General features: G+C 45.2%; 1 protein-coding gene across 10 annotated transcripts in view; it reads right to left on the reverse strand.

The window, feature by feature from the left end:
* Positions 1 to 748: 748 nt before the first annotated feature.
* Positions 749 to 26596, reverse strand: part of KPNA6 (karyopherin subunit alpha 6) — a 67133-nt gene continuing 41285 nt past the window's right edge. For 9 of the 10 annotated variants that reach the window (XM_024250092.3, XM_054558416.2, XM_024250137.3 and 6 more), the window contains 13 exons: positions 22477 to 22610; positions 20302 to 20394; positions 19802 to 19901; positions 18887 to 18981; positions 17716 to 17847; positions 16531 to 16619; positions 15189 to 15288; positions 14711 to 14874; positions 13922 to 14000; positions 10975 to 11100; positions 9920 to 10047; positions 7190 to 7368; positions 749 to 6553 (listed from right to left, as the gene is read on the reverse strand). In XM_024250092.3, the coding sequence (XP_024105860.2) occupies positions 6366 to 6553; positions 7190 to 7368; positions 9920 to 10047; positions 10975 to 11100; positions 13922 to 14000; positions 14711 to 14874; positions 15189 to 15288; positions 16531 to 16619; positions 17716 to 17847; positions 18887 to 18981; positions 19802 to 19901; positions 20302 to 20394; positions 22477 to 22610 (1607 nt within the window). In that variant the 3' untranslated portion in view covers positions 749 to 6365. 10 annotated transcript variants of the gene reach the window in all.

Here is a 26596-nt window from a genome sequence, read left to right on the forward strand (position 1 = left end):
TGTGAACTATTTGATCTTAAGAGGTTCAGGCTGGGCACGATGGCTCATGCCTGTAATCCCAGCACTTTGGGAGGTGGAGTCAGGCGGATCACCTGAGGTCAGGAGTTCAAGACCAGCCTGGCCAACGTGAAACCCTGTCTCTACTAAAAATACAAAAATTAGCTGGGCGTGGTGGCGGGCACCTGTAATCCCAGCTACTTGGGAGGCTGAGGCAGGAGAATCGCTTGAACCCGGGAGGCAGAGGTTGCAGTGAACCGAGATCACGCCATTGTACTCCAGCCTGGATGCCAAGAATAAAAAACTCCGTTTCAAAAAAAAAAAAAAAAAAAAAAGGTTCAAAGGGCTGTAGAGTGGTGCTGATGAAAGTAAGTCAAAATCATTTAGAGAAACTCTAGAAAATGCAAACTAAACTACAGTGACAGCCACAGATCAGTGGTTGCTGGAGGTGGGGCAGAAAGGAGGGATTCTCAAGCGGGAAGCTTACGGCTTATGAAGGTCATAGATATATTCACTATCTTGTGGTTGTTTTATGGGTGCATATGTGTTTCAGTTTATCAAAGTGTATATACTTTAAATATGTACAGTTTATTGTATGTCAATTATATTTCAATAAAGTCGATGAAAAAAACTTTACAGCAGGTGCAGGTTGGTACAACTCTTATTTCCACTGTTAAGCTACAAGTTTAAACACCTCCTCATTCTCTTCCCCCAAATCCAGTCTAGGGTCACTCCAAGCCAAAGAAGACAATTTAGAACTTTGCAACAGGTTTTTATTTTTGCTTTATATCTATTACAGTGTTTGAAACCTAAAGAAATACATTTTCTCTTCAAATTTGGATGTATATATAAATAACATTTGTCTGGACTCAGCACACTCAATGCCATGTTTTCTTGGCCTACGTCTGCTCTGAAATCAAGCTGTGTCTGTCTACCCAGGGGCCCTGAGAACATGGAAAATAGAGTTTATTGTTATTAGAAAAATAAAAGCAAATGAATTTGCAAAGAAAAACCAGTGAGAAGGATTAGATTCATCTTCCAAGGGTCCATAGCTGGTAACCCAAGCCATTCTTGGGGGATATCCAGTCTCTTGAGTGGCTGGGACTCCATTACCCACTTTCCTTAATAGGTCAAAGGCAATTCCCACAAAAGCTGGCTAAAAAAGCCGACACCCAACTCCAGAGTCTGAGGGTTCATGAAGATGCGGACTTTTTTTTTTTGAGACAGAGTCTCGCCCTGTTGCCCAGGCTGGCACAATCTTGGCTCACTGCAACCTCTGCCTCCTAGGTTCAAGAGATTCTCCTGCCTCAGCCTCCCACGTAGCTGAGATCACAGGTGCCCACCACCACACCTGGCTTATTTTTTTTATTTTTGTAGGGACGGGGTTTTACTATGTTGGTCAGGCTGGTTTTGAACTCCTAACCTCAAGTGATCTGCCTGCCTCAGCCTCCCAAAGTGCTAGGATTACAGGCGTGAACCACCGCGCCCAGCTGAAGATGTGGATTTTTTTTTTTTTTTTTTTTTGAGATGGAGTCTCGCACTGTCACCCGAGCTGGAGTGCAGTGGCATGATCTTGGCTCACTGCAACCTCCGCCTCCTGGGTTCAAGTGATTCTCCTGTCTCAGCCTCCCAAGTAGCTGGGATTACAGGCGCCTGCCACCATGCCCAGCTAATTTTTTGTATTTTTATTAGAGATGGGGTTTCACTATGTTGCCAGGCTGGTCTCAAACTCCTGACCTCATGATCCGCCCGCCTCGGCCTCCCAAAGTGCTGGGATTATAGGCATGTGCCACCACGCCCGGCCAGATGTGGACTCTTTAAAGACATGCTCTGAGTCAGAGGTTCCCAGCCAGTGTTAGGATCTCTGAGAGCTTACTTCCTTCAATGTCCCCCAGGCCATGGCATATATAGTAGTTACAGGAGAACAGGGCTGGCATTCAGCAACAGGGTTCAGGTATGAGCTAATGTGGACATCAGAAGTCAGCCTGGCCCAGAGGCAGCTAGGCAGGCCACTAAGATACGCTACATAAACCTTTTCCCATGGTGTTCTGGGCCTAACATGTAATGCTGCCTCTAACTCTCACAGCCTGCTTAGGTTCTGCACATAGCCCAGACCTGAAGCGAAGCACCCTTGCAGAGAAAAAAATAACAGCTTTAATTCACAGATTTGGTTGGTCTTGACCTCAAGTTCTTCCTTTGCCACGGTCTAAATCAGGGTGTGGGGCTAGAGGACAGATAATGAGAGACTGAATCATTTATGAAGGCCTTGGCCAAAGAGCAGCTAGTGCCCACTACATGGATCCCAACAGGGCCAAATTCTCAACTTGCTGGCTTAACAAAAGAATGAAGAAGCTCAAACAGAAAACATACTGGACAAGGTTGGTCTAGAACATGCAATTCTAAATGGCTATGGAAGAAATTTATTCTGAGCAATATCTCAGTCTCACACTCACTAAATTCTAGGGTAGTTCTATCGAAGATGTTTACCATGGTTTAGTGCACTGAGCCCTGCACCCTTCCCCAGGCTGCCAGGGAGGCAGAGAGGTACAAACATTCCTAATGCCCCCAGTCAGCCTGTTCTCCCTACGGGGTCCCTAGATTACCTGCAGGGACCTGGGGGAAATTGGCTCCCTGTCTTCAGCTGAGAGTCTGGAATCTGCACCCTAGATGAATCTACTGAAGAATGCTCAAGATGATGGATACCAAGCTGAGTGAGTCTAGGGGAGAAGAGAGGCCTGAACAAAAGAGCTGGGGCCTTCAAAGAGGTGTATAAGAGGTGAGGTTAGTAGTGCCAGGCTTTCCTATCCTTTCCTTCTAGTTTGCTAGAAACAAGTACAACTTTAGGGTGTGGGGGGAAGGCAGGTAGACATGAAGAAATGGAAATACAGTTCATTCTGCTAGACATTTTAAACTGGTTTGGCTTGAGAAAAATAGAAAGTCTGTGCCTGAGAACCTTCTTTTCCTCTCCCTTATTTAAGTACAATAGCAGCTATAATCTGTGCAGTTCAGCTCCAAAAAACAGGGCTCCTGGAAGATGGCTTTTATGGCAGAGAGTTGATGGGGTAGATTAATGGGCTCTAGGTAAGGAGCAACACCAAGGGTCCCTGAAAACTGAGGCCAACACCTGCTCCCTGGGCGGGGGCATTTGTATTCCCTGACCCATGTAACAAGCCTGGCCAGCTGTGGGTGGAATCCATGTGGTTCTATCAGAAGGCTGCAGCCAACATCAAGGCCAGGCAGTCACTGGGGTCAGCTGGGATCTGAAGGCAGGCTTCTAAGACCAGAGACCCTGTTAGTACTAAAGATGATGATTTGGTGGTGGGATGCCTGGAGGGGCTGGCACCATTCAAAAAAGTATTGGAACACATTAGCCAAGAAAAAGGCTCCTTGTCCCTCCTAATCCATATCTAGATACCCCCAACCAGAGATCTTAAAAAGGATAGACCAGCCATATGCCAACATGCCAGGATTCCAAAAGCATGTCTCAACTAATTAGGGTATTCCCTACAGCAGACTGGGGTAGGGGGGCTCCATCCTGGCAATAACCAGAGAGCCTTACCTCGCTTAGGCCAGGGTATGGAGTCTAGATGAAGACTGTCCACAAACAGTGGCTCTCAAGCCTGGGCTAAATAAATAATATTTTGCTTCATTACATGGCCAAAGGAGAGGAGGAGATAGAAAAGATGATATTACTACCTCTGTGGGCTGGAAGAACTTCACCTGTTGGTTGAAAGGGGATTAAAGGAAGATAACAGGAAAACCTGGTCTGGAGAAGACATAAATGAAAGCTCCTGGAGGCCACTTTTCTCTGATTAGAAATCTATCCTCACACTCTGCCCCTAGTAGACTTCAGCCTTTGGAGTTCTTAGGGAAAACTGGCTTTAAGCAGCAGCCAGATCACCAAAAACATTTTCCATCTGGTACAGGACCCGGAGCTGAAGCCAAAGTAGATTTTGGAGGAACAGCTGGACAAGCAGGATGTGTATGTCTTACACTAAGAAACTGGTCCCTATATCAGGGACTTAACTCTTACTTGAGATGTACAAAGCAGATCCTACTAAACTGCCCTTGGAAGAGAACAATGGGCGGAGGTTGGGTAGGGGAGGGCTTTTTTTTTTTTAACTGTAAGAGAATGGTTTTTTAATGGAGGTAGCAGGCCAAGTGAAAAAAAGATTCTGCCCCCTGCCTTCCTGGGAGATTGGGAGTTGGCAGCCATCATTCCCAAGCTGATGAGTGGCATCTGACTCATCATGGTGGTACAACATGGGTGTGATTTTTCAAGGACAATTGCCAGACCTAAACCATCCTCCTCAGAAAATGGCTTTGAAGTGGGACTGCAGCACTAGGAGAGGGCAAATTCAAGACCAATGGCCAATAAGTACCTGAACTTTAGGTCTGTAAGCAGAAGGGCATGGATTTCACCTGAGCCAGAAGGAGATGTGTAGCAATAGAAGCAAGAATGGCATTGTTTCAGAGGAAGGAAAAGTAGAGCTTGGAGCAGGATGCCTCTGACTAACCACAGTGGGGAGGTGGGGGTGGGGCAGACTGTGCCTTCAGTTCCACAGCTGGTCTACACCAACTTCCTCTACTCCCATCCAAACAGGTGGGCTTTACTATCATATGTAATCCACCCAGACGCACAGGCAAGCCACTGAGGCAGTGCACTACCGTAATTCAAACAGAAAGAAGAGGCATCTGGATTATAATTGTCACAAGGAAGGGAAAACCCAAACCAGGTACAAGGATCCCAAACAGGGAAGATAAGCAATAGCAGGCTACTAAGTATCAGTGATAATAGATAATAGGAGAGGCAGCCATGGGTGATCAGTTATGTGGACAATGGCCATTGAGATTGAATTTGACAAGGCAAACTGCTTCTGAGTTTCATGATACAAGCAGGATGTTCAGCAGTAAGGACAGAGTAGCAGACTTCACCAGGCCCTGAGGCCATCCTTGCTCCCTTCAGGTCCTGGGACAATCAGGCCACGCTGACCTGCCTTATGAAGGTTCCAGAGCTGAAGGTTGGTCCCAGGTGGTGGTCCAGAATCCAAGCAGAGAGGAAAAGGACCAAGCTCAGGCCTCCTAAGCGAGGAAGCATCCATATCTCTTTTTGGTCTTCCTCACAGTATCCTACTTACAGAAATGACAGACAGTTCTTCCTCTTGAGACCAATTAAGATTGACCTACCTAATATATAGAATATAAAAAAATACAGAACTTTTTGACATTCTCTCCTTTAGAAGTAAAATATACATGATCCAACTATGGAAGAGGAAGAAGAAGAAGAAAGGCCAAAGGCAGGGATCCCTGACTATCCCAATACATGACACTCTCACTCCACCCTCCTCTGCAACTTACAGGTCACCAGAGCAAGGACTTTCTCCTCAGGAGAAGGGAAGGACCACAGCCCCCTATCTCAAGCTTAGGAGAAAATACAGCCACCTCAGAGGTTCTCTCAACCTCGAGGGGGAATTTTCAAGTAAACAAATGAAGTTGGGTCGCACCATTTGGAAGGTGAGTAGGAAATATGGGATCAGTAGCTACACGCGGGAAGCCCCCTGAAGGCCTGTGCTCCTCCCCTGCACTCCCACTGGTATACTTGAGACACTCCAGGAGAGTGAGGAGGATCTCCCAAACTAAAGAGGTCTGGGCAAAGAGTCAGAGGGAGGGAGGGACCTTTGTTTCATGGTAGCCTCCCCAGCCTCTAGTCCCAGGCAATGCAGGCAGCTGGGTTTACTAAAACCAGGAACTTGTGGCTCTTGGGAAGAGCAATCTTAATACAAGAAAAATGTGCAAAAGAAAAAAAAATTAAATAACTCAATCCAAGCGTACAAGATTAATATTCTGTCAGAGCAAGAACACTTTGTTTTGGATTTCTCCCTTCCCCTCCCACCTCCCACCTCTGGAATATACCGTCTGCTCAAGTACCCAAGATAAGAGTTACACAGATCAGGGCAGAGGACCGGGAAGAATGAAAAAAGATAAAGGGAAGGAAGTCACCACTGAAAAAAAAAAAAGAAAAAAAATAAAAATAAAAAAAGGTGCAAATTGATTACCTTAGTCCTCCTTTGTCTACCCCTGGGCTCCTGGGTTAAAGACATGTGTGCAGCCAAAATATAGTGTAAGGAAGAAAAACCCAACACGTCCCCTTCTTGTCACAAAACCCAAAGGTGAGCCTCAGATGGTTCTGTCTGTCCAGAGGGTGCTCCCTCCAGGGAAGGGGGCGGAGCAGGTCAAGAGCACAGTCTCCAGGGCAGCAGAGGTGTGTGGTGGCTGATGGTGGGGACACTGGTTTCCCGCCCACCAGAGGGCTGCTCTTCCGCTGGCTGGTGGTGCTTCCCATCCCCTCCCCTCCCCGGAGGCAGATATTATAGCTGGAAGCCCTCCATGGGGGCCTCAGGCTGCTGGAAGATGAACTGCTGTTGCGTTTCATCGACTTGGGGAGCCAGGCTGCTATCATCGTCTTCTACACCAAAGTAGTGCTCAATGAGGTCAAAGGCCTTCTGGTAGATCTCCTGGTTCTCGTGGCTCTGGAGAAACTCAATTTTATCCAAGCCTACAGTAGTAAGAAGGAAGGAGAGGGAAGTGTGAGTGCTTTTCTATGGGCAGGTGAAACATTTACCTATTTTTCCTTCCCTGAGGTATGTTAGTGCTTACAAACACAAGTCATATGATCAGATCACTCTTGGACCTTAAAGAGGAGAGTTAAGATTTCTTCTCACAACTACAGAATCCCAAAGGAAAGGACCAAAATGTCAGTTACAGAGGTTCTAGTCCTGATTCTGCTTTAAACTAGAAGCATGACCTGGGCAAATCATCAGTCTCTCAGGGATGAGTGATGAGTCAATCCAGCACTCTTATAGGTACAGCCTATCAGAAAGAGAAGTGACCTATCACTCCTTAGAAGGAGAAGAAACTGGTGAGAGACAACTCTCAACTCAAAAGATGAGCCAAATCCAAATCCTAGCTGTACCCCAGCTACTCAGCACATCCCCGTTATACTCATGGTAACGTCTGAAACCCTGTGGATGGTGAAACTTGGCTAGGGCAGGAGCTCTTAACTGTTCTGGAGACACAGACGTCAGTCTCATGGATGCTCTCCAACCCACACTCTGCCACCACCAACATATGTATACCACGTTGGAGGCCTACAGTCTCAGGTTCTGACCTAGATTGAGGAGAGGGCACATACCATAGGCTTCCTCTATGAGGCCACAATAAGGATTGACCCCTGAGCCACTGCGCTTGCCCTCTTGTTCTCCAAGCCGCAGGATGTTCTCCAGTCCATTGAGGGCCACTTGCACAATCTTCGAATCCATTACAGTCAGCAAGTCACATAGGGGTTTGATGCAGCCCAGTGAGACCAGGTACCTAGGGGCCAGAGACCAGGCAAGTTCTAAATTAGTACAGGACACATGAAGTGCTGGGCAGGTGCTCTGCCCTCTCAGCAACCCACTCTTACTAATTTTTTTTTTTATTTTTAAGAACTGTGAGACTGGGCGCGGTGGCTCACACCTGTAATCCCAGCACTTTGGGAGGCTGAGGTGGGCGGATCACAATGTCAAGAGATCGAGACCATCCTGGCTAACATGGTGAAACCCCGTCTCTACTAAAAAAAATACAAAAAAAAAAAAAATTAGCCAGGGGTGGTGGCGGGCACCTGTAGTCCCAGCTACTCGGGAGGCTGACGCAGGAGAATGGTGTGAACCTGGGAGGCAGAGCTTGCAGTGAGCCGAGATTACGCCACTGCACCCCAGCCTGGGCGACAGAGCAAGACTCCGTCTCAAAAAAAAAAAAAAAAAAAAGAATTGTGCAACACCTCATTCCATGCCAGAGAATGAGAGTGTTCCCCAACCAAGTCTTTTTTTTGAGACAGGGTCTTGCTCTGTCACCCAGGCTGGGGTGCAGTGGTGCGATCCCAGCTCACTGCAGCCTCCTGGGCTCAAGTGATTCTCCTGCCTCAGCCTCCCAAACAGCTGGGACTACAGGTGTGTGCCACCATTCTCAGCTAATTTATTTTTTATTTTTTGTAGAGACAAAGTCTCATTATGTTGCCCAGGCTGGTCTCAAATTCCTGGTCTCAAGCGATCCTCCCACCTTGGCCTCCCAAAGTGCTGGGATTACAGGTGTGAGCCACTGCTCTTACTGAGCCTTGATACCCGCTTATCCTTTCTCTATCTCTCTACCTTCTTGTTGATATTGTTCTAGTTCATTTCACATGTGGTTAGTCTAGTTCATTTCACATGTGGATGCTACCAAACACTCCTCCTCCTTGCCTCTAATGTCTCCTTGGCTGCAATATTACCCCTCTGAACACATCACTTCCCTGCATAAAATTTTTCACAGGCTCCCTAATTCCCTGAACTCCAAATTCTACGGCACAACAATACCATAATACTACAAGCCCAGCCCAGCCTGGATGCTCTGCAATCTGGCTCCCGGTTCCTTTCTAGCTCTGCCTCCCATTATTCCCTTCCAAGGACAATACATTCTAGCCACACTTGTAAAGGTCTCCAGGTTTCTGATTCTTGTACCTTTATTTATGCTTTTCCCTGTCTAAGAGGACTTTTACAATCCCATATTTATCCTTCAAAGCTTAACTCAACAGCTATCTCTTTTCTCCTAAGGCTTTATATATACTAGCTATGCTCCCCTTAATAGGCAAGTGAAGGGCAAAACACTTACCTATTCCCACCACTTTCCACTAATGTTCAGATAATGGAAACTAAAATAAAAGAGTACACAGGCTAGGTGGCTCATGCCTGTAATCCCAGCACTTTGGGAGGCCGAGGTGGGACGATCATCTGACGTCAGGAGTTCAAGACCAGCCTGCTAACATGGTGAAACCCCGTTTCTACTAAAAATACAAAAAATTCGCCGGGGGTGGTGGCACACGCCTGTAATCCCAGCTACTCAGGAGGCTAAAGCAGAAGAATCGCTTGAACCTGGGAGGCAGAGGTTGCGGTCTCAAAAAGAGCACACATAAACAAAATAGCTTTCTATTAGCTTCTTTCAAGTCTCATACCCCAAATTAATTTCCCGAAGAAGCTGCTTTTTTGTTTGAGACAGGACCTTGCTCTGTAGCAAAGGCTGGAGTGTAGCAGCACAATCACGGCTTAATACAGCTGTGACCTCCTGGGCTCAGGTGATCCTCCTGCTTCATTCAGCCTACTGAGTAGCTGTGGCCACAGGCACACGCCACTACAACCTGCTAATTTTTACATTTTTGTACACATGAGACAAAGTCCCTATGTTGCCCAGGCTAGTCTTGAACTCCTGGGTTTAAAGGATCCTCCTGCTTCAGCTTCCCAAGGTGCTGGGATAACAGACATGAGCCACTACACCAGCTTGCTTGTTTTTTTTTTGTGACAGACTCTGGCTCTGTCACTCAGGCTGGAGTGCAGTGGTACAATCACAGCTCACTGCAGCCTTGACCTTCCAGGCTCAAGTCATCCTCCCATCTCAGCTGGGACTACAGGCACATGCCACCACGCCCGGCTAATTTTTGTATCTTTCGTAGACACAGAGTCTTCTTATGTTGGCCAGGCTGAAGAAACTGTTCTGAGTGAGCCATAGCATGGTTCCCTTTCATTTGAATTGAGAACTACATAGATTTCAGTTCTCTGTTGGATAAGAAAAGGTAGAGAAAGGATGGATGTCCATGCCATGTTTCTCTTCTCCAGAAGAGAAAACTGGTAAACTTACAGTGTCACTGGAATCTGGAATAGATTCCCACATGGCTTACATGGAATCTATTCCAGATTCCAGTGACACTGTAGCAGTTTACCAGTAAAATTCTATTACAGTGAGACTAGGGGGCAGCCCTGTCTGAGCAAGAGCAGTTTATATGGTCACCTGTAAACCATGAGCAAACAGGGAGAGCATCCATATCATTCAAGACAATGGGAAAGGAATGTAATACCTGATCTGCTCAGGGGTTCCTCCTGATGTGGCATTGGTGATGGCCCAGGCTGCCTCTTTCCTTGTACGAAACTCTGCTTTCTGAAGGATTTCGATCAACACAGGGAAGATATTTGCATCTATAACAGCCTGAGAGAGAATTGAGAGGAGGCAGATGGAAGGAGAAAGTCATTTCAGCATGATAAATAAATCTAGTCCCCAAATCAGCTAAGACTTAGACATCTTCCCCATTCTGGGTGTTTTCTTTTGTTCTTCCTATATAGGTGACAGGCTACTACAGAAGAACCCAGTTTTGGTTACACAGCTTCTTTGACCAATAGTACACACTGACTCCAATTTCTTTCTTTCTTTTTTTTTTCTGAGACAGTCTTGCTCTGTCGCCCAGACTGGAGTGCAGTGGTGCGATCTCAGCTCACTGCAAGCTCCACCTACCAGGTTCATGCCATTCTCCTGCCTCAGCCTCCCGACTAGCTGGGACTACAGGCGCCCACCAGCACGCCCAGCTAATTTTTTTTTTTTTTTGTATTTTTAGTAGAGACATGGTTTCACCACGTTAGCCAGGATGGTCTTGATCTCCTGACCTCGTGATCTGCCCACCTCGGCCTCCCAAAGTGCTGGGATTACAGGCATGAGCCACCGCGCCCAGCCCCTCTTTTTTTTTTGAGATGGAGTCTCGCTCTGTTGCCCAGGCTGGAGTGCAGTGGCGTGATCTCAGCTCACTGCAACCTTTGCCTCCCAGGTTCAAGCGATTCTCCTGCCTCAGCCTCCCGAATAGCTGAGATTACAGGCGCCCGCCATCACACCCGTCTAATTTTTGTATTTGTAGTACAGATGGGGTTTCACCATGTTGGCCAGGATGGTCTCAAACTCCTGACCTCATGATCCGCCCACCTCAGCCTCCCAAAGTGCTGGGACTACAGGCGTGAGCCACCGTGCCTGGCCAATTGACTCCAATTTTTAAAGGGAAACAAATTCTTTCTTCTGAAAGCAAATATTCCAACAACCTCCCATGTTCCTGTGACTTCCCATGCCCCTTGACTTCCCTGCCTGTTTTACCTGTATTTGAGCCCTGTTGCCAGCAGTAATATTTGAAATAGTCCAGCAAGCTTCCTTACGGATTGACTCCTTGGGACTGCTCAACAAGTGGAGAAGGCAAGGTAGGGCTGAACAGTTAAGAATGACCTAGAACACCAAAAGCACAGGAAACAAAAGAAAAATTAAACTGTTTTTAATTTTTTTTTAATGTTTTTCTTTCTTTCTTTTTTTTTTTTTTTTTGAGACACAGTCTCGCTCTGAAGCCCAGGCTGGAGTGCAATGGCACAATCTCGGCTCACTGCAACCTCCGCCTCCCAGATTCAAGTAATTCTCCAGCTTCAGCCTCCCAAGATGCTCGGATTACAGACGCCCACCACTACGCCCGGAAAATTTTTCTATTTTTAGTAGAGATGGGGTTTCATGATGTTGGCCAGGCTGGTCTCGAGCTCCTGACCTTAGGTGATCTGCCTGCCTCGGCCTCCCAAAGTGTTGGGATTACAGGCGTGAGCCACTGTGCCCGGCCTCATTTTTTTTCTTGAAACAGGGTCTCACTCTGTTGCCTAGGCTGGAGTGCAGTGGCATGATCACGGCTTACTGCAGTCTTGACCTCCCAGCCTCAAGCAATCCTTCTACTTCAGCCTCCTGAGTAGCTGGGGACTCCTGAGTAGCAGGGTGCCACCGCACTCTGCTAATTAAAAAACATTTTTTTTTTGTAGAGACAGGGTCTTCCCATGTTGCAGGGCTGGTCTCAAACTTCTGGGCTCAAGTGATCCTCCCGCCTCAGCCTCCCAAAATGCTGGAATTACAGGCGTGAGCCACTGCACCTGGCCCAGGTAAACTGGACTTAATCAAAATGAAAAACTTTTGTGCATCAAGACATTGGAGTAAGCTGGGCACAGTGGTAGGCACCTGCAGTCCCAGCTACTCAGGAGGCTGAGGCAGTAGGATCACCTCAGCACAGGAGTTCAAGGCCAGCTGGGACAACATAGTGAGACCCTCTAAAAAAAATTAAAAAAGAAAAGAAAGTTGGTCTGGGTGAGGTGGCTTCAGGCCTGTAATCCCAGCACTTTGAGAAGCCAAGGTGGGAGGATTGCCTAAGCCCAGTAGTTCAAGAGTAGCCTGGGCAACATGGTAAAACCCTGTCTCTCCAAAAAAAACAAATTCAAAAAATTAGCTAGGCATGATGGTGCATGCCTGTAGTCCCAGCTACTTGGGAGGCTGAGGTGGAAGGATTGCTTTGAGCTCACGAGGCAGAGGTTGCAGTGAGCTGAGATGGCATCATTGCACTCTAGCCTGGGTGACAAAGAGAGACTGTCTCAATTTTAAAAAATTAAATAGGTTAAAAGTTTTTTTTTTTAAAGACACCAAAGTTAAAAGATAAAACCACAGAACAAGAGAAAATATTTGCAAAACATGTGTCTGATAAGAGATTAATATCCAGAACATATGAAGAACTCCTAAAATTGAACAACCAGAAAACTCAACAACCCAATTAAAACATGAGCAAAGGACTTGAATGGACCTGTGTCCAAAAAAAAAAAAAAAAAAAAAAAATACACAGATGGCCAATAAGCATATGAAAAGATGCTCAACATTACTAATCATTAGGAAAATGCAAATCAAAACCACAATGAAATATCACTTCACACCCATTAGGGTAGGTATTATCCAAAAACAAAATAAAACAAAACAAAAAAAAACCAAAAAAAAAAACGGAAAATAACAACTGTTGGCAAGGCTGTGGGGAAACTGGAACATGCTGCATTGTTGGTGGGAATGTAAGACAGCATAGCAGCTGTGTAGAACAGTATGGCGTCCCCTCAAAAAAATTAGGCATAAAATTAGAACATGATCCAGCAATTCCACTCTGGGTATATACCCAAAAGGACTGAAAACAGGAACTTGAACAAATATTTGTACACCAATGTTCATAGCAGCATTATTCACAATAGCCAAAAGGTGGAAACAACCCAAATGTCTATCGATGGATAAATGGATAAATAAAATATGGTATATACATACAGTGGAATATCACTCAGCCTTTCAAAGGAGTTCTGATGCATGCTACAACATGGACGAATTTTAAAGATACTAGGCTAAGTGAAATAAACCAGACGAGAAAGAATAAACACTGTATGATTCCACTTACATGAGGTACTTAGAGCACTCAAACTCAGAGACAGAAAATAGAATGGTGGTTACTAGGCACTAGGGGAAGGGAGAATGGGGAGTTACTGTTTAATGTGTACAGTTTCAGTTTGAGATGATAAAAAAATTCTGTAGCTGGCTAGTGGCAATAACGGAAAAACAATGTGAATGTACTTTATGCCAATGGTTAAAATGGTAAATTTTATGTTGTATTTTAAAGTACATGTATATACATATACAAAGTAACCCAGAAAATGAGTGTGTGGGTTTCAGTGTTTGAGTGAGACTACTCACCTGTTAAGAAACCTGTCCAGAATCCCACAGAATTATGCCCGCTACTCAAAACCCAAAGAATACCCAAATCTCTAGACTTTGAGCAGGGGAACTTTGTTTACTATGCCCTCACCAGAAGGGTTATTTACAAAAGATTATTCCAAGGTCCTTGATATCCATGAGACCTTAAAGATCTAGGAAGTAGGGGAGGAGTTCCATAGCTTTCAGTATCTCAAAGGGACCATGTCTCAAACTCAACTACCTCACAATGTCCCAGATGGTAAGTCCAGTTATTCCATTTAGTTTTCCTTCACCCATTAGACGATTTGTTCCCAATTTATGGAAGAAAAGAAGGAACCAAGTTTCCCATGACTGCTTAGAGAGTAACAGAGCTGGAACTTTTCACTCAAGCCCACACTTTCTTTCTTAGACGATAGTGCCTCCCATCAGGACCACAGCCCTTTGCAGGAAAGGCTTTTGTCCACAGGCAGCTCTCCACAAGCTCTTCCATAGCTGGTCTAAGATCCTGCACCCTCCTCTTTCTTACCTGGGTCTGGATGTCATCCCCAGTGACGATGTTACCCACGGCTCTCAGGGCAGGAGAAGCCACTTTGTAATCATTGTGCCTACAGAGGAGGAAGATCTGATCAGCAGAAGGCCAGCACACCATTTTCGGCCCTGCTGATTCTCTCTCTTTAGTCTGAGCCTGGAGAAGCTTAAGGAACCTGTACCCTTTCTTTTTTTTTCTTTTTTTTCTGAGACGGAGTCTCGCTCTGTCGCCCAGGCTAGAGTGCAGTGGCATGATCTCGGCTCACTGCAAGCTCCGCCTCCGGGGTTCACGCCATTCTCCTGCCTCAGCCTCCCGAGTAGCTGGGACTACAGGCGCCCCCCACCACGCCCGGCTAATTTTTTGTATTTTTAGTAGAGACGGGGTTTCACCGTGTTAGCCAGGATGGTCTTGATCTCCTGACCTCGTGATCCACCCGCCTCAGCCTCCCAAAGTGCTGGGATTCTTTTTTTGCCTTTGAGACGGAGTCTTGCTCTGTCACCCAGGCTGGAGTGCAATGACGCGATCTTGGCTCACTGCAACCTCTGCCTCCCAGGTTCAAATGATTCTCCTGCCTCAGCCTCCCAAGTAGCTGGGATTACAGGTGCCTGCCACCGCACCCAGCTAATTTTTGTATTTTTAGTAGAGACGGGGTTTCACCATGTTGGTCAGGCTGGTCTCAAACTCCTGACCTTGTGATCCACCCACCTTGGCCTCCCAAAGTGCTGGGATTATAAGCGTGAGCCACTGTGCCCAGCCAGAACCTGTACCCCTTCTAAGACCACTCACATCAGCAGCTCTACCAATCTCCGGCAGACTCCGGAGTCTATGACTGCCTGGATCTTCTCATTGGGGCCATCAGACAGATAAGAAAGGGCCCAGCAAGCATCTGCCAGCAAGTCCGAGTCGCTGCTGAAGAGTAGGCGAGACAGTACAGGCAAACAAGGAGAGACCTGTGGGAAGCAGAGTGAGAAAGACTTATAGGGGGACAAGACTATATCAGCTCTATCATGAACCCTAACATTGCAACCACCGCCCCCACAACACGCACACACAAGTAATTCCAGACCCTAGGGATCGCTACTACATTAAACATTTAGGTCTACCTTTTCACTTTACTACCCATGTACACAAGATCATCTACTTCACTAACAATTGCTTCTTTCAGTTTCCCATGATTTGAGACTCCAAGGAGTATCCCAAAGACTTAAAAACTCCATATGAAGGAACCTGATGTCACTCAGGGTGTAGTAAGTAGCTCTCTCACCTTTGCAAACTCTGGGGGTGGGTTCTTCCCTCGGCAGAGATTTGACAGGGCCCAGACCGCATTCCGTGTCATCGTCAGTCGTGTGGACTTGGTAAGGAGTCTGAAGGAAACAGCAAAGCCAGATCCTGAGCACTGAGGCCTTGGCATAGGGCTGTTGCCAATGAACCCAGAGACAAATCCAATGAGACCTCTCAGACTCTAGCAGCCTGTTTCTTCCTACTCATAGACTGAAGTTAATAGAGCTGGTATAGGTTAGGAGGCCAAACTCTATACAGAGTATTCATTTCAGAACAGCTGTGGCTAGTTAATACCATAGATAATAGGGACGAAACAGAGGGCTAGATCTTGAGTAAGCCTGTAAGGCTTCTAAAGTGGGATATATCATGCCCATAACCCTGGCCACAAGTCCAGGACAAGGAATGGTGTTCCCTGGAAATAAAAGCTAAAAGTCTAAGAAATAAAAGCTATAGGTCTACTGTGAGAGCTTTAGCCACACAGTATGGAATAATTTTCTGTGAAGGGTCCAAGAAAGTGACAGTGGTAGGCTATGAGACTGTGGTCTCTGAAGAACAGTTCATTAATCTGTTTTGGTTTAGGCATAGTTTACTCTAAGGGCATGGAGGGAAGGATGGGAGAAGGATACAATGACGCTTCACGGGGTCTTTGATCTATAATTTACAAGAGCTGTCCAATGTATGTATGCAAAACCCCATAGCAAATCAATGCATTTTGTAGAGAAGGTTAGATTTTTCCAGGTGGACTAGTCCTGCCTCTCTCCCCTGGCTCAACAATGAGGAGGATATGAAGATATGACTAACATGAGGTTCTGCAGTGCCATGAAGTGAGGAACAAGATCCTTCTTGGCAGATGGGTGGCACAATCTTTTTTTTTTTTTTCACTCTTTTGCCCAGGCTGAAGTGCAGTGGTGTGATCAATCACAGCTCACTGTAGCCTTGATCTCCCTGGGCTCAGGTGATCCTCCCTGCCTCAGCCTCCCAAGTAGCTGGGTCTACAGGTGCATGCCACCACACCTGGCTAACTTTTGTATTTTTTGTAGAGTTGGGGTTTCACCATGTTGCCCAGGCTGGTTTTGAACTCTAAGCTCAAGGGATCCACCTGCTCTGGCCTACCAAAGTGCTGGGATTATAGGCATAAGCCACCATGCCCGGCCACAACCTTCTCAATCTCCAAAGATACTTATCTTTTACTTTGGCAATCAGAATGCATTTTTATAGTTTTTGCACTTACCTATCATCTTAAGGGATCAAGTATGCTGCCCCCAAATGACCTGCCACGTGGCCACCCGATAGACACTCAGGTACAGATGATTATAATTACTCACGTTAACAAAGGATTAAGGATGGAACAGTTCAAGACGTAATCTCGGCAAACAGAGCTATCTCCAGCTATGTTTCCCAGTGCCCAGACTGCCTGAAAAGGGGATAATGAAACTGTCACCCACAAAGCCTGGTACTTCTGTGAGTACTTTATAGCCACAACTGCCAAGTGAGTACCCACCAGGATGAGGATGATGTCAAGGCCCCAAATATACCATACAAGCTCAGGTAACCTCCCTACTGAAATTCTTACTGAGCACTTGTTCTACAAGGACCTATCCCTGGGAGTTCCTGGTTCAGCAGGGAAAGACAGGCTGCCATCTGTACTATAGCCAGAGAAGCCAGAACAACATCGCCCAGAAAAGGAGAAAGTAATCAGAAAGTTGCATGTTTGTTTTGTTTTGTTTTGAGATGGAGTCTTGCTCTGTCACCCAGGCTGGAGTGCAGTGGCGCAATCTCGGCTCACTGTAACCTCCACCTCCCAGGTTCAAGTGATTCTCCTGTCTCAAGTCTCCTGAATAGCTGGGATTACAGGCAAGTGCCACCATGCCCAGCTAATTTTTTAGTATTTTTAGTAGAGATGGGGTTTCACCATGTTGGTCAGGATGGTCTTGAATTCCTGACCTCGTGATCTGCCCACCTCAGCCTCCCAAAGTGCTGGGATTACAGGCGTGAGCCACTGCGCCTGGCGAAAGTTGCACTCTTGTAGCTGCCTTGTACCAACTCTATATGTAGTAATAGAGAAAAGAGGCCACTACCACTCTCCGATTCTATCCAACTAGCAAGAATTCAATGGGAGAAATGGAAGTTGTACCTTTATCTCCATGATTTGTGGGTACTGAGATATGGGTACTGTGGTGTCTTTTTTCCAATGGCACTTCCAACAACAAATGTATAGAGTTTTTTCCACATCAACCACCCATTCTCTGATACCAACCATGTGTCCAACAATTTAATTCCATTCTGACACTAACACCTAGAGTTAATGCAGACTCCGCAGGTTAGTCCCACAAGACTGCCCCCACTTGAGATACCAGTTGCAAGTCCCAGGGGCCATCTGTACTTGACACTCCTATCACTCAGGAAATTCCAAGAGTTTTAACACTGTGCCAAGAACCAGGACAAAGACCAAATATATTTTTTATTATACCACAGGTACTATAAAGAATCACACCAAATCTAAGCATTACCTGTTCCTGAACATCCTCAAAGTCTGAATTAAGCAGCTCTATAAAAATGGGGACAGCCCCTGCTTCAATGACAATTTTGGTCTGCTGAGAGGTTCCAGAGGCAATATTCGTTAGAGCCCAGGCAGCTTCAAACTGAAAGTGAGATTAAGCAATGATTTAAAGGTCATTTCAGACTGAGCAGCCATGCCTATCAGCTAGCTCAGAACAGTAAGCCTCCTGCCCATGAATTTAAAAAACCAAAACAAAACCTCACAAAACACAAGCAAGCCTCTTGCCCATGAATTTAAAACACACACACATAAAATATAAGCCTTTCCCCTCCCGTCTTTAGAGAGTGGGAAGATGCAGTGATGTGATATAGATGAGAATAAGACATTGGGCTTCCAGGGTCCCAGGTTTAGTCCTGCACTACCACAACACCCATGCGTCTTTTGCCAGGTCACTTTTTTATTTCCTGAGCTTCACTTTCTTCATTTCTGAAATGAGGATTAGAATGAAATGGGTCTCTCAAAGTCCCTTTCAGCTGAGTTCTGGCAAGTTCCAATGGATTGACCCATCACCCATCTCTGAAACAAGAGACCCAGAGAGGCTAAACAATTTGCCTCAGGTCACACAGGTAGTGGACTTATACCCTCTGATTTATAACTGAATGATCAGTCTATCATAGTCTGGTGTCTTTCCTTTTTTGAAATTGTTTTAAGGAAGAGATTCTGGCTGTGAGGGAACTGATGGTTTCTCCTGAATGTTTCCTAACATTACTTTTGTACTTCCTAAGAGATATATCAATAGAAATATCCCACTGCAATTTCTTGGAAGTAGGGCTTTCATCTAATAACCTCTTCCCAGTAGTGGGGGACTGGTGGGGTGGGGATAAGTAACGGGTACAAAAAAACCCAGAAAGAATTAATAAGACTTACTATTTGGTAACACAATAGGGTGACTATAGTCAATAATAACTACACAATTTAAAATAACTTAAAGTGTATAATTGGATTGTTTGTAACTTAAAGGATAAATGCTTGAGGAAATGGATACCCCATTCTCCATGATTTGCTTATTTCAAATTGCATGCCTGTGTCAAAACATCTCATGTACCCCATAAATATATATACCTACTATGTATCCCCCAAAAATTAAAAGACAAAACAAACCCCTTCCCTTCAGGCCTCACCTGTAATGTACAATTCTCATTCCTCTTCAGAAACTCCACAAACCGATCCACCACTCTTGGAGTGTTGATAACTTCATCTATTGGAGGACTAGGCTCTGGATAAGGGAGAAGGGAAAATAAAAACGCAGGAGAAGCTTTTGCTGATCCCTTCATGGGGGTCAGCTTGCAATCCTTCTTAGACACTTCTGACCACCCTTACAAACATTCCCAAACTCCCTTCTGGTAAGGTGGTTTTAACAATATCTACTCGTCTTTGAACTGTATAATACAGCTGGAATGTTAAAGAGTAAAGCCAACCCTAATTTAAGAATGCTCATCTTTGGCTTACTAAATGTAAGCAAAGAAAGATGTGGGAGAGAGGAATGCCTAAGGGATGAACAACCATGGTTTACACTTTTCCCTTTCAAGAAAGACCAGTATTCTCTTCTTGGGAAGACTATTTGATATACTGAAACAAGAGGTATTTTTCCAATCATACATTAAATTTTTTTACTAAGTACCTATGGTGTGCCACACAGTTCTAGGTACAGAGGACACAGGAGGGAACAAAAACAAAAGTCTCTGCCCTCAGAGAGCTTATATCCTAGTGGGAAGAGTCATTTTATTATGTTAGAAGATAAATATAATGGGGGGAGAGGAGGACAATATGTAGGGCAAGGTAAAAAGATAAAACTGTTGAAGGTAGGATTTAGTTATAGGAGTAAGGGAGTTGCTACAAAGATATCTGGGAATAGAGGACATCAGGCAGAGGAAGTATCCAGTGTGAAGGTAGGAATGTGTCTGTCTTGTACAAGCAACACCAAGGTCAGTAGGGCTAGAGCAGAATGAGAGAGGGCACGTGTAGTTGATGACATCAGTGAAAAGAAAAGAGGCTAAATTATATAGGGCCTCTCTGACAAGGGCCAGGCTTTATACCTTTGGAGAGCAGTTTCCGGAATTTCTGTGTGGTTGCTAACTGCAGGTCAGAATCATCAGAAAAGAGCATCTCCACCATCTCTCTTGTGATCACACTCTCCTAGAACATAAAACAAGTTTAGGACTTTGCAAATCAACATTAGAGCCAGATGTGAGCACATAATACTGCTTGGCATCCTGTTTTCTAAAAAATTGAGGGCAAGAGGATGGCATAATAGGCTCAGGAGAAGGGGTCTGTTTAATCTATAGGTGCTTCAAGTTGGGACATTTGAAAAGTGATTCCTAATTCTGAGGCAACTGATGGCTTCTCTTAAATGTTTCCTCAGATACATCTAACAAAGTTGAATCTTTGTTGACTCCTGAAGCTGACAAAAGGGTCCACAGAGGAAAGAACTTGTCATGGTTACTGGCAAAGCTAGTAGATGATGTGAACGGCCCAATTTCTGTTCTTAGAAGCAGGTATTTTCCAGGTCAGCCTGAGGCACATGCAGGGGCCTTACCCCAGTGGTAGAGCTCACATAAGAGTCCATGAGAAGACTATCGAACATGGCAGCTTCTTCATTAATCAGCTCCACATTTCGCCGTTTAAAAAGCTGAAAGTAAAGAGACAGTAGTTAAGAGTACTTACTCTCTGAACCAAAGAAAACAAAGAACAATCCAATGTTAAATTATGGCATAACTGACAAGGATATACTAGAGTAGCTGAGAAGAGGCCAAGCTTTATACATTAGTCTCCCCTTATTCAGTTTTGAAGTTATCCAGTCAAGTGTGGTCTGAAAATATTACACAGAAAATTCCAGAAATGAACAATTCATAAGTTTTAAATTGCATGCCATTCTGAGTAGTGTTGAAATCTCATGCTATCCTGTTCTGTCTGGCCCAGGACGTGAACATCCTTTGTCCAGTGTATCCATTCCACGCTGTATACACTGCTGCCAGTTAGTCACTTAATAACCAACTTGGTTATCAGGTGGCAATTGCTTGTGTTCAAGTAACCCTTATTTTACTTAATAATAGCCCCAAAATGCAAGAGTAGTGATGCTGGCAATTCAAATGTGCCAAAGAGAAGCTGTAAAGTGCTTCCTTTAAGTAAAAAGATAAAAACATGGGAAAAAACATAGTATATGTAAGGTTCAGTAATATCTGCAGTTTCAGGCATCCACTGTGGGTCCTGGAATGTATTCCACAAAGAGAAGAGGAGACTACTGAATACTGACACGGAAAAGATATTCAAGGACTTGGAGGCAGAGGCAGCAGTGGGCCAAGATCACGCCACTGTACTCCAACCTGGGCAACAGGGCAAGATCCTGTCTTAAAAAAAAAAGAAACAAAGGAATGATAGTATAGCAAAAGGGTGGGCAAAATCAGGATAGGTTGGCCAGGCACGGTGGCGCATGCCTGTAATCCCAGCACTCTGGGAGGCCAGGGCAGGTGGATCACTTGAGCTGAGGAGTTCAAGACCAGCCTGGGCAACATGGCAAAACCCTGTCTGTACAAAAAAAAAAAAAAAAAATCCACAAAAATTAGCCGGGCGTGGTGGTACATGCCTGTAGTCCAGCTACTCAGGAGGCTGAGGAAGAAGGATCACTTGAGCCCGGGAGCTTGAGGCTGCAGTGAGCTGAGATCATGTGACTCACTGCACTCCAGCCTGGGTGACAGAGTGAGACCTTATCTCAAGAAATAAATAAATAAATAAATAAAAATAATAATAATAATCAGGTGACTGAATCTGTTGGTGGGGTGGCATGGGAATGCAGATGGTGAGGCATTAATATAGTCTCGGGCTGGGTGTGGTGGCTTACGCCTGTAATCCCAGCACTATGGGAGGCTGAGGCGGGCAGATCTGGGCAGATCACAAGGTCAGGAGTTCGAGACCAGGCTGGCCAACATGGTGAAACCCAGTCTCTACTAAAAATACAAAAAGTTAACTGGACGTGGTGGTGCATGCCCGTAATCCTAGCTACTCGGGAGGCTAAGGCAGGAGAATCGCTTGAACCCAGGAGGCAGAGGTTGCAGTGAGCAAAGATCATGCCATTGCACTCCAGCCTGGGTGACAGAACGAGACTCTGTCTCAAAAAAAAAAAAAAAAGAAAAGAAAAGGTAACAAGGAGCTAGAACTAGAATGTTACAGTAAAGACATAAATGATGTCTAAGTTGGTCTAACTTGTGAAAAGGGGATAAGGTCAGTCTTCTCTTTCTCAAAGCTCCCAACATTTATTTACAACAAAGGAAACTGGATGAGTAGCTCACTCAGTAAGTAAGCTACTTTTCTTTTCTTTTTTTTTTTGAGATGGAGTTTCACTCTTGTTGCCCAGGCTGGAGTGCAATGGCACGAACTTGGCTCCTGCAACCTCTGCCTCCCAGGTTCAAGCAATTCTCCTGCTTCATTCTCCCAAGTAGCTGAGATTGCAGGCGCATGCCACCACGTCCGGCTAATTTCTGTATTTTTAGTAGAGAAAATGAAGTTTCACCATGTTGGCCAGGCTGGTCTTGAACTCCTGACCTCAGGTGATCTGCCTGGCTTGGCCTCCCAAAGGGCTGGGATTACAGACATGAGCCACCACGCCCGCTAGTAAGCTACATTTCTACAGGGCAAGTCAGGGTGCACGGTGGAGGCCAACCATAGGGGCTTGTTTCCCAGAATAGTATGTTTGAGAATACTCCCATTAACTCACTTGTTGCTCCCGCTTCTGCTTCCGGAGCTGAATGCCCTCTTCCTCTCTTCTTCGTCTCATTTCTTCAGGGTTTAGAGCATTGTTCTTATAGCTCTTCATTCGATAATTGTCTTTCCCTGGGCTCGCCATGGTCTCTAGAAGAAAAGATACACATTGCCAAAAACTCTTGAGAGGACAGCATTTCCTTTTCACTAGACTTCTATCCCTACCCACCCTTCACCCTCCCCTACTCTGGGGGGAATACAGCTCTCTGGGAGCTCTCAATAGCGCCTGACATCTCTACCCGCCCCCCAGCCCCAGTCTCCTTTAATTACAATAAGCTTGCTAAACAGGTGGTATTATAGCAATTGGTATAAGCTTAGTAGTTAAAAGTGTGGGCCCTAGAGACAGATTGTCTGTGTTCAAATCCTGACCCTTCTACTTGTTAGCTGTGCAACCTTGGACAAGCTCCTCTTTTATTGCTTCAAAATTTAATCTTTAATAAAACAGGAACACACATACCAGGCACAGTGGCTCCCACCTGTAATCCCAGGGGTCTGCAGACCACACTTTGAGAAATGCTGTTTTTTTTTTTTTTTTGAGACAAGGTCTCACTCTGTCACCCAGGCTGGAGTGCAGTGGCACGATATTGACTCACTGCAACCTCTGCCTCCCGGGCTCAAGTGATTCTCCTGCCTCAGCCTTCCGAGTAGCTGGGATTACAGGTGCACACCACCACAACTGGTTAATTTTTATATTTTTAGTAGAGACGGGTTCTCACTATGTTGGCCAGGCTGGTCTCAAACTCCTGACCTCAGGTGATCCACCTGCTTTGGCCTCCCAAAGTGCTGAGACTATAGGCGTGAGCAACCACGCCCAGCCAAGAACCGCTGTTCTAAGCAGTGAATTACTCAGTTGTAGGTAAATAAATGTTAACTTGACCAGCTAGTGCCAAAGTTGTCTTCCATTGTACTGCCACTGACAAATATCTTGACCAATACTTTTGACAATCTACTGGGTGTCATAAAGTATTTCACAGAGATGATTATTTGCATATCCCAGATTACTAATGAGGTTAGATTTCATGTTGTTATTTGCTATATGTTTCCCCTTCTGTGAAAAATGTTTGTTTCTATGTTTTTAAATATTTTTCTTCTTCTTTTTTTTTTTTTTTGAGACAGAATTTCACTTTTGTTGCCCAGGCTGGAGTGCAATGGCACGATCTTGACTCACTGCAACCTATGCCTCCCAGGTTCAAATGATTCTCCTGCCTCACCCTCTCGAGTAGCCGGGACTACAGGAGCCTGCCACCACGCCTAATATGGCTAATTTTTGTATTTTTAGTAGAGACGGAGTTTCACCATGTTGGCCAGGCTGATCTCGAACTCCTGACCTCAGGTGAACTGCCTGCCTCGGCCTCCCAAAGTGCTGGGATTACAGGCATGAGCCACTGCGCCCGGCCTGTTCACGTTCTTTTAAATCAGTTATCTGTGACTGCGTACTTTCTTCATCAATATTGTCTTATTTGTGCCCTCTTTTGTTCTTGAGAAGCTTTACCAGAGACTTGACTATTTTTATTTTAGTCTTTTGAAAGATCCAAGTTTTAGCTTCATTGAGTCTTCTCGACTATATGATTTCTATCCCCTTTCTACATTTTTTCTAATTTAAGTTGTATATCTAAGTAATTAATGTTCACACTGTACTTTTTTTTTTTTTTTTTTTTTTGAGACGGAGTCTCACTCTGTCACCCAGGCTGGAGTGCAATGGTGCGATCTTGGCTCACTGTAACCCTCCGCCTCCTGGGTTCATGTGATTCTCCTGCCTCAGCCTCCCAAGTAGCTGGGATTGCAGGTGTGCACCACCACGCAGGGCTAATTTTTTTTTTTTATTTTTTATTTTTTTAGACAGAGTCTCCCTCTGTCGCCCAGGCTGGAGTGCAGTGGCGCCATCTCGGCTCACTGCAAGCTCCGCCTCCTGGGTTCACGCCATTCTCCTGCCTCAGCCTCCGGAGTAGCTGGGACTACAGGCGCCCGCCACCACGTCCAGCTAATTTTTTGTATTTTTGGTAGAGATGGGGTTTCACCATGTTAGCCAGGATGGTCTTGATCTCCTGACCTCGTGATCCACCCGCCTCGGCCTCCCAAAGTGCTGGGATTACAGGCGTGAGCCACCGTGCCTGGCCCCACACTATACTTCTATATTACCTTTCTAAGGCTTATAAATTTGCTTCAAATTAATATTTGTATTGTAATTCAGTCCTAAATATCTAATTACTTTTGATTTATTCAATTTACATAAGTGTCTCATGTGTGCTTGAGAAGAATCTGTATTCTTAAATTATTGTGCATGGCTTTCTGAATATCATGTCCATTAAATTAAGTTGTCATCATGTTGTTCTTTATTTATTCATTGGTTTTTGAGATAGGGCCTCACTCTATTGCCTAGGCTGGAGTGCAGTGCACGATCACGGTTCACCACAGCCTCAACTTCCAGGGCTAAAACAATTCTCTTGCCTTAGCCTGAGTAGCTGGGACTACAGGCTCATACTACCATGCATGGCTAATTGTTAAGTTTTTTTTGTAGAGATGGGGTCTCACCATGTTGGCCAGGCTGGTCTTGAACTCCTGTCCTCAAGCAATCCCCCTGCCTCAGCCTCCCAAAGTGCTGGGATTATAGGCATGAGCCACCATGCCCATCATGTTGTTCAAATCTTCTATTAATGTTTCACTTCACTAATGTTTTCCTTATTGATAGTGAATGTAGCCATTTTACCCCGTAGTTTAATTTTGCTTTATGTATTTTAATACTATTTCATTAGAAGCATACAAATTTAGAACTGTTGTAACTTGACTGTGAATAGAAGTTTGTTATAAAGTGAGCCAAATTATTCCTTAACAATGCCCTTTGTTGCCCTTTTTATTCTGTTGGATATTAATATAGTTATCACTTCCACTTCCAGCCATGATGGAATAAGAGGGATAGGATTTCCCCTGTTGCTATAAACTGTTTCAGACATCGGGCAATAGCAATGCAGAATTGTGATTCTCCAAGAGAGAAACGAATTAAGTGAGCTCTACTTGTCTCCTTGGCTTTCTGCCCAGAGTAACATTCTATAGCAGAAGAGGGGTCCCAAACAGCACCACGGAAATCTCACTAGTGGAGGAGAGACTAGAGACTTCAGTGAGACTGAAGTGGCTGAAAACACTGAGACAGCATTCCAGCGAGGAAAGAAATAGGCAGAAAAAAAAAAATTGGGAAATCTGTTTGGGGTTCCCTAAATCTTTGCTGAAGACTAAGGATGCATACATGCTAGGTGAAGCTCCATGAGTCACGCAAAGGGCAACTGAGAAGCTGTATGTAAGCTCAACAGTTCCCAGAGCTCGCACAGGGCTGAGAGACTTTAGACAAATCTGAATGGGGATTTCTCCCTGATCACTCAGGGCATAGTAGAGACCCTAGAAGGGCTATAGCTTAGTAGTGGGATTAAACTATTCCCAGAAAAGGCTACTCATGAAGCTTAAAAACAAGCCTTACACTGCTAAAACACAACAGCTATAAAACGCCCTACATCCTTTAAAGAAAGACAACAAAATCCAGACACTAAAAACATAAAATTCACAATGCTTGGAATCCAATTAAAAATTATGGGCCAGAGCCAGGCATGGTGGCTCATGCCTATAAATCTCAGCACTTTGGAAGGCTGAGGTAGGAGGATAGCTTGAAGAACCTAGGAGTTCAAGGCTGCAGTGAGCTATGACTGCACCACTGTACTCCAGCCTGGGCAACAGAGTGAGATCCTGTCTCTAAAAAAACAAAAACAGCCGGAGCGTGGTGGCTCACGGCTGTGATCCCAGCACTTTGGGAGGCCGAGGTGGGTGGACCACGAGGTCAAGAGATTGAGACCACCCTGGCCAACATGGTGAAACCTCGTCTCTACTAAAAATACAAAAATTAGCTGAGCTTGGTGGCACGCACCTGTAGTCCCAGCTACTCGGGAGGCTGAGGCAGGAAAATCACTTGAACCAGGGAGGTGGAAGTTGCAGTGAGCAGAGATCATGCTACGGCACTCCAGCCTGGTGACAGAGGGAGACTCTGTTTCCAAACGAACAAACAACAAAAAGTACTATACATGCCAAGAAGC

The sequence above is a fragment of the Pongo abelii genome, chromosome 1, assembly GCF_028885655.2.
Source record: "Pongo abelii isolate AG06213 chromosome 1, NHGRI_mPonAbe1-v2.0_pri, whole genome shotgun sequence".
NCBI lineage: Eukaryota > Metazoa > Chordata > Mammalia > Primates > Hominidae > Pongo > Pongo abelii.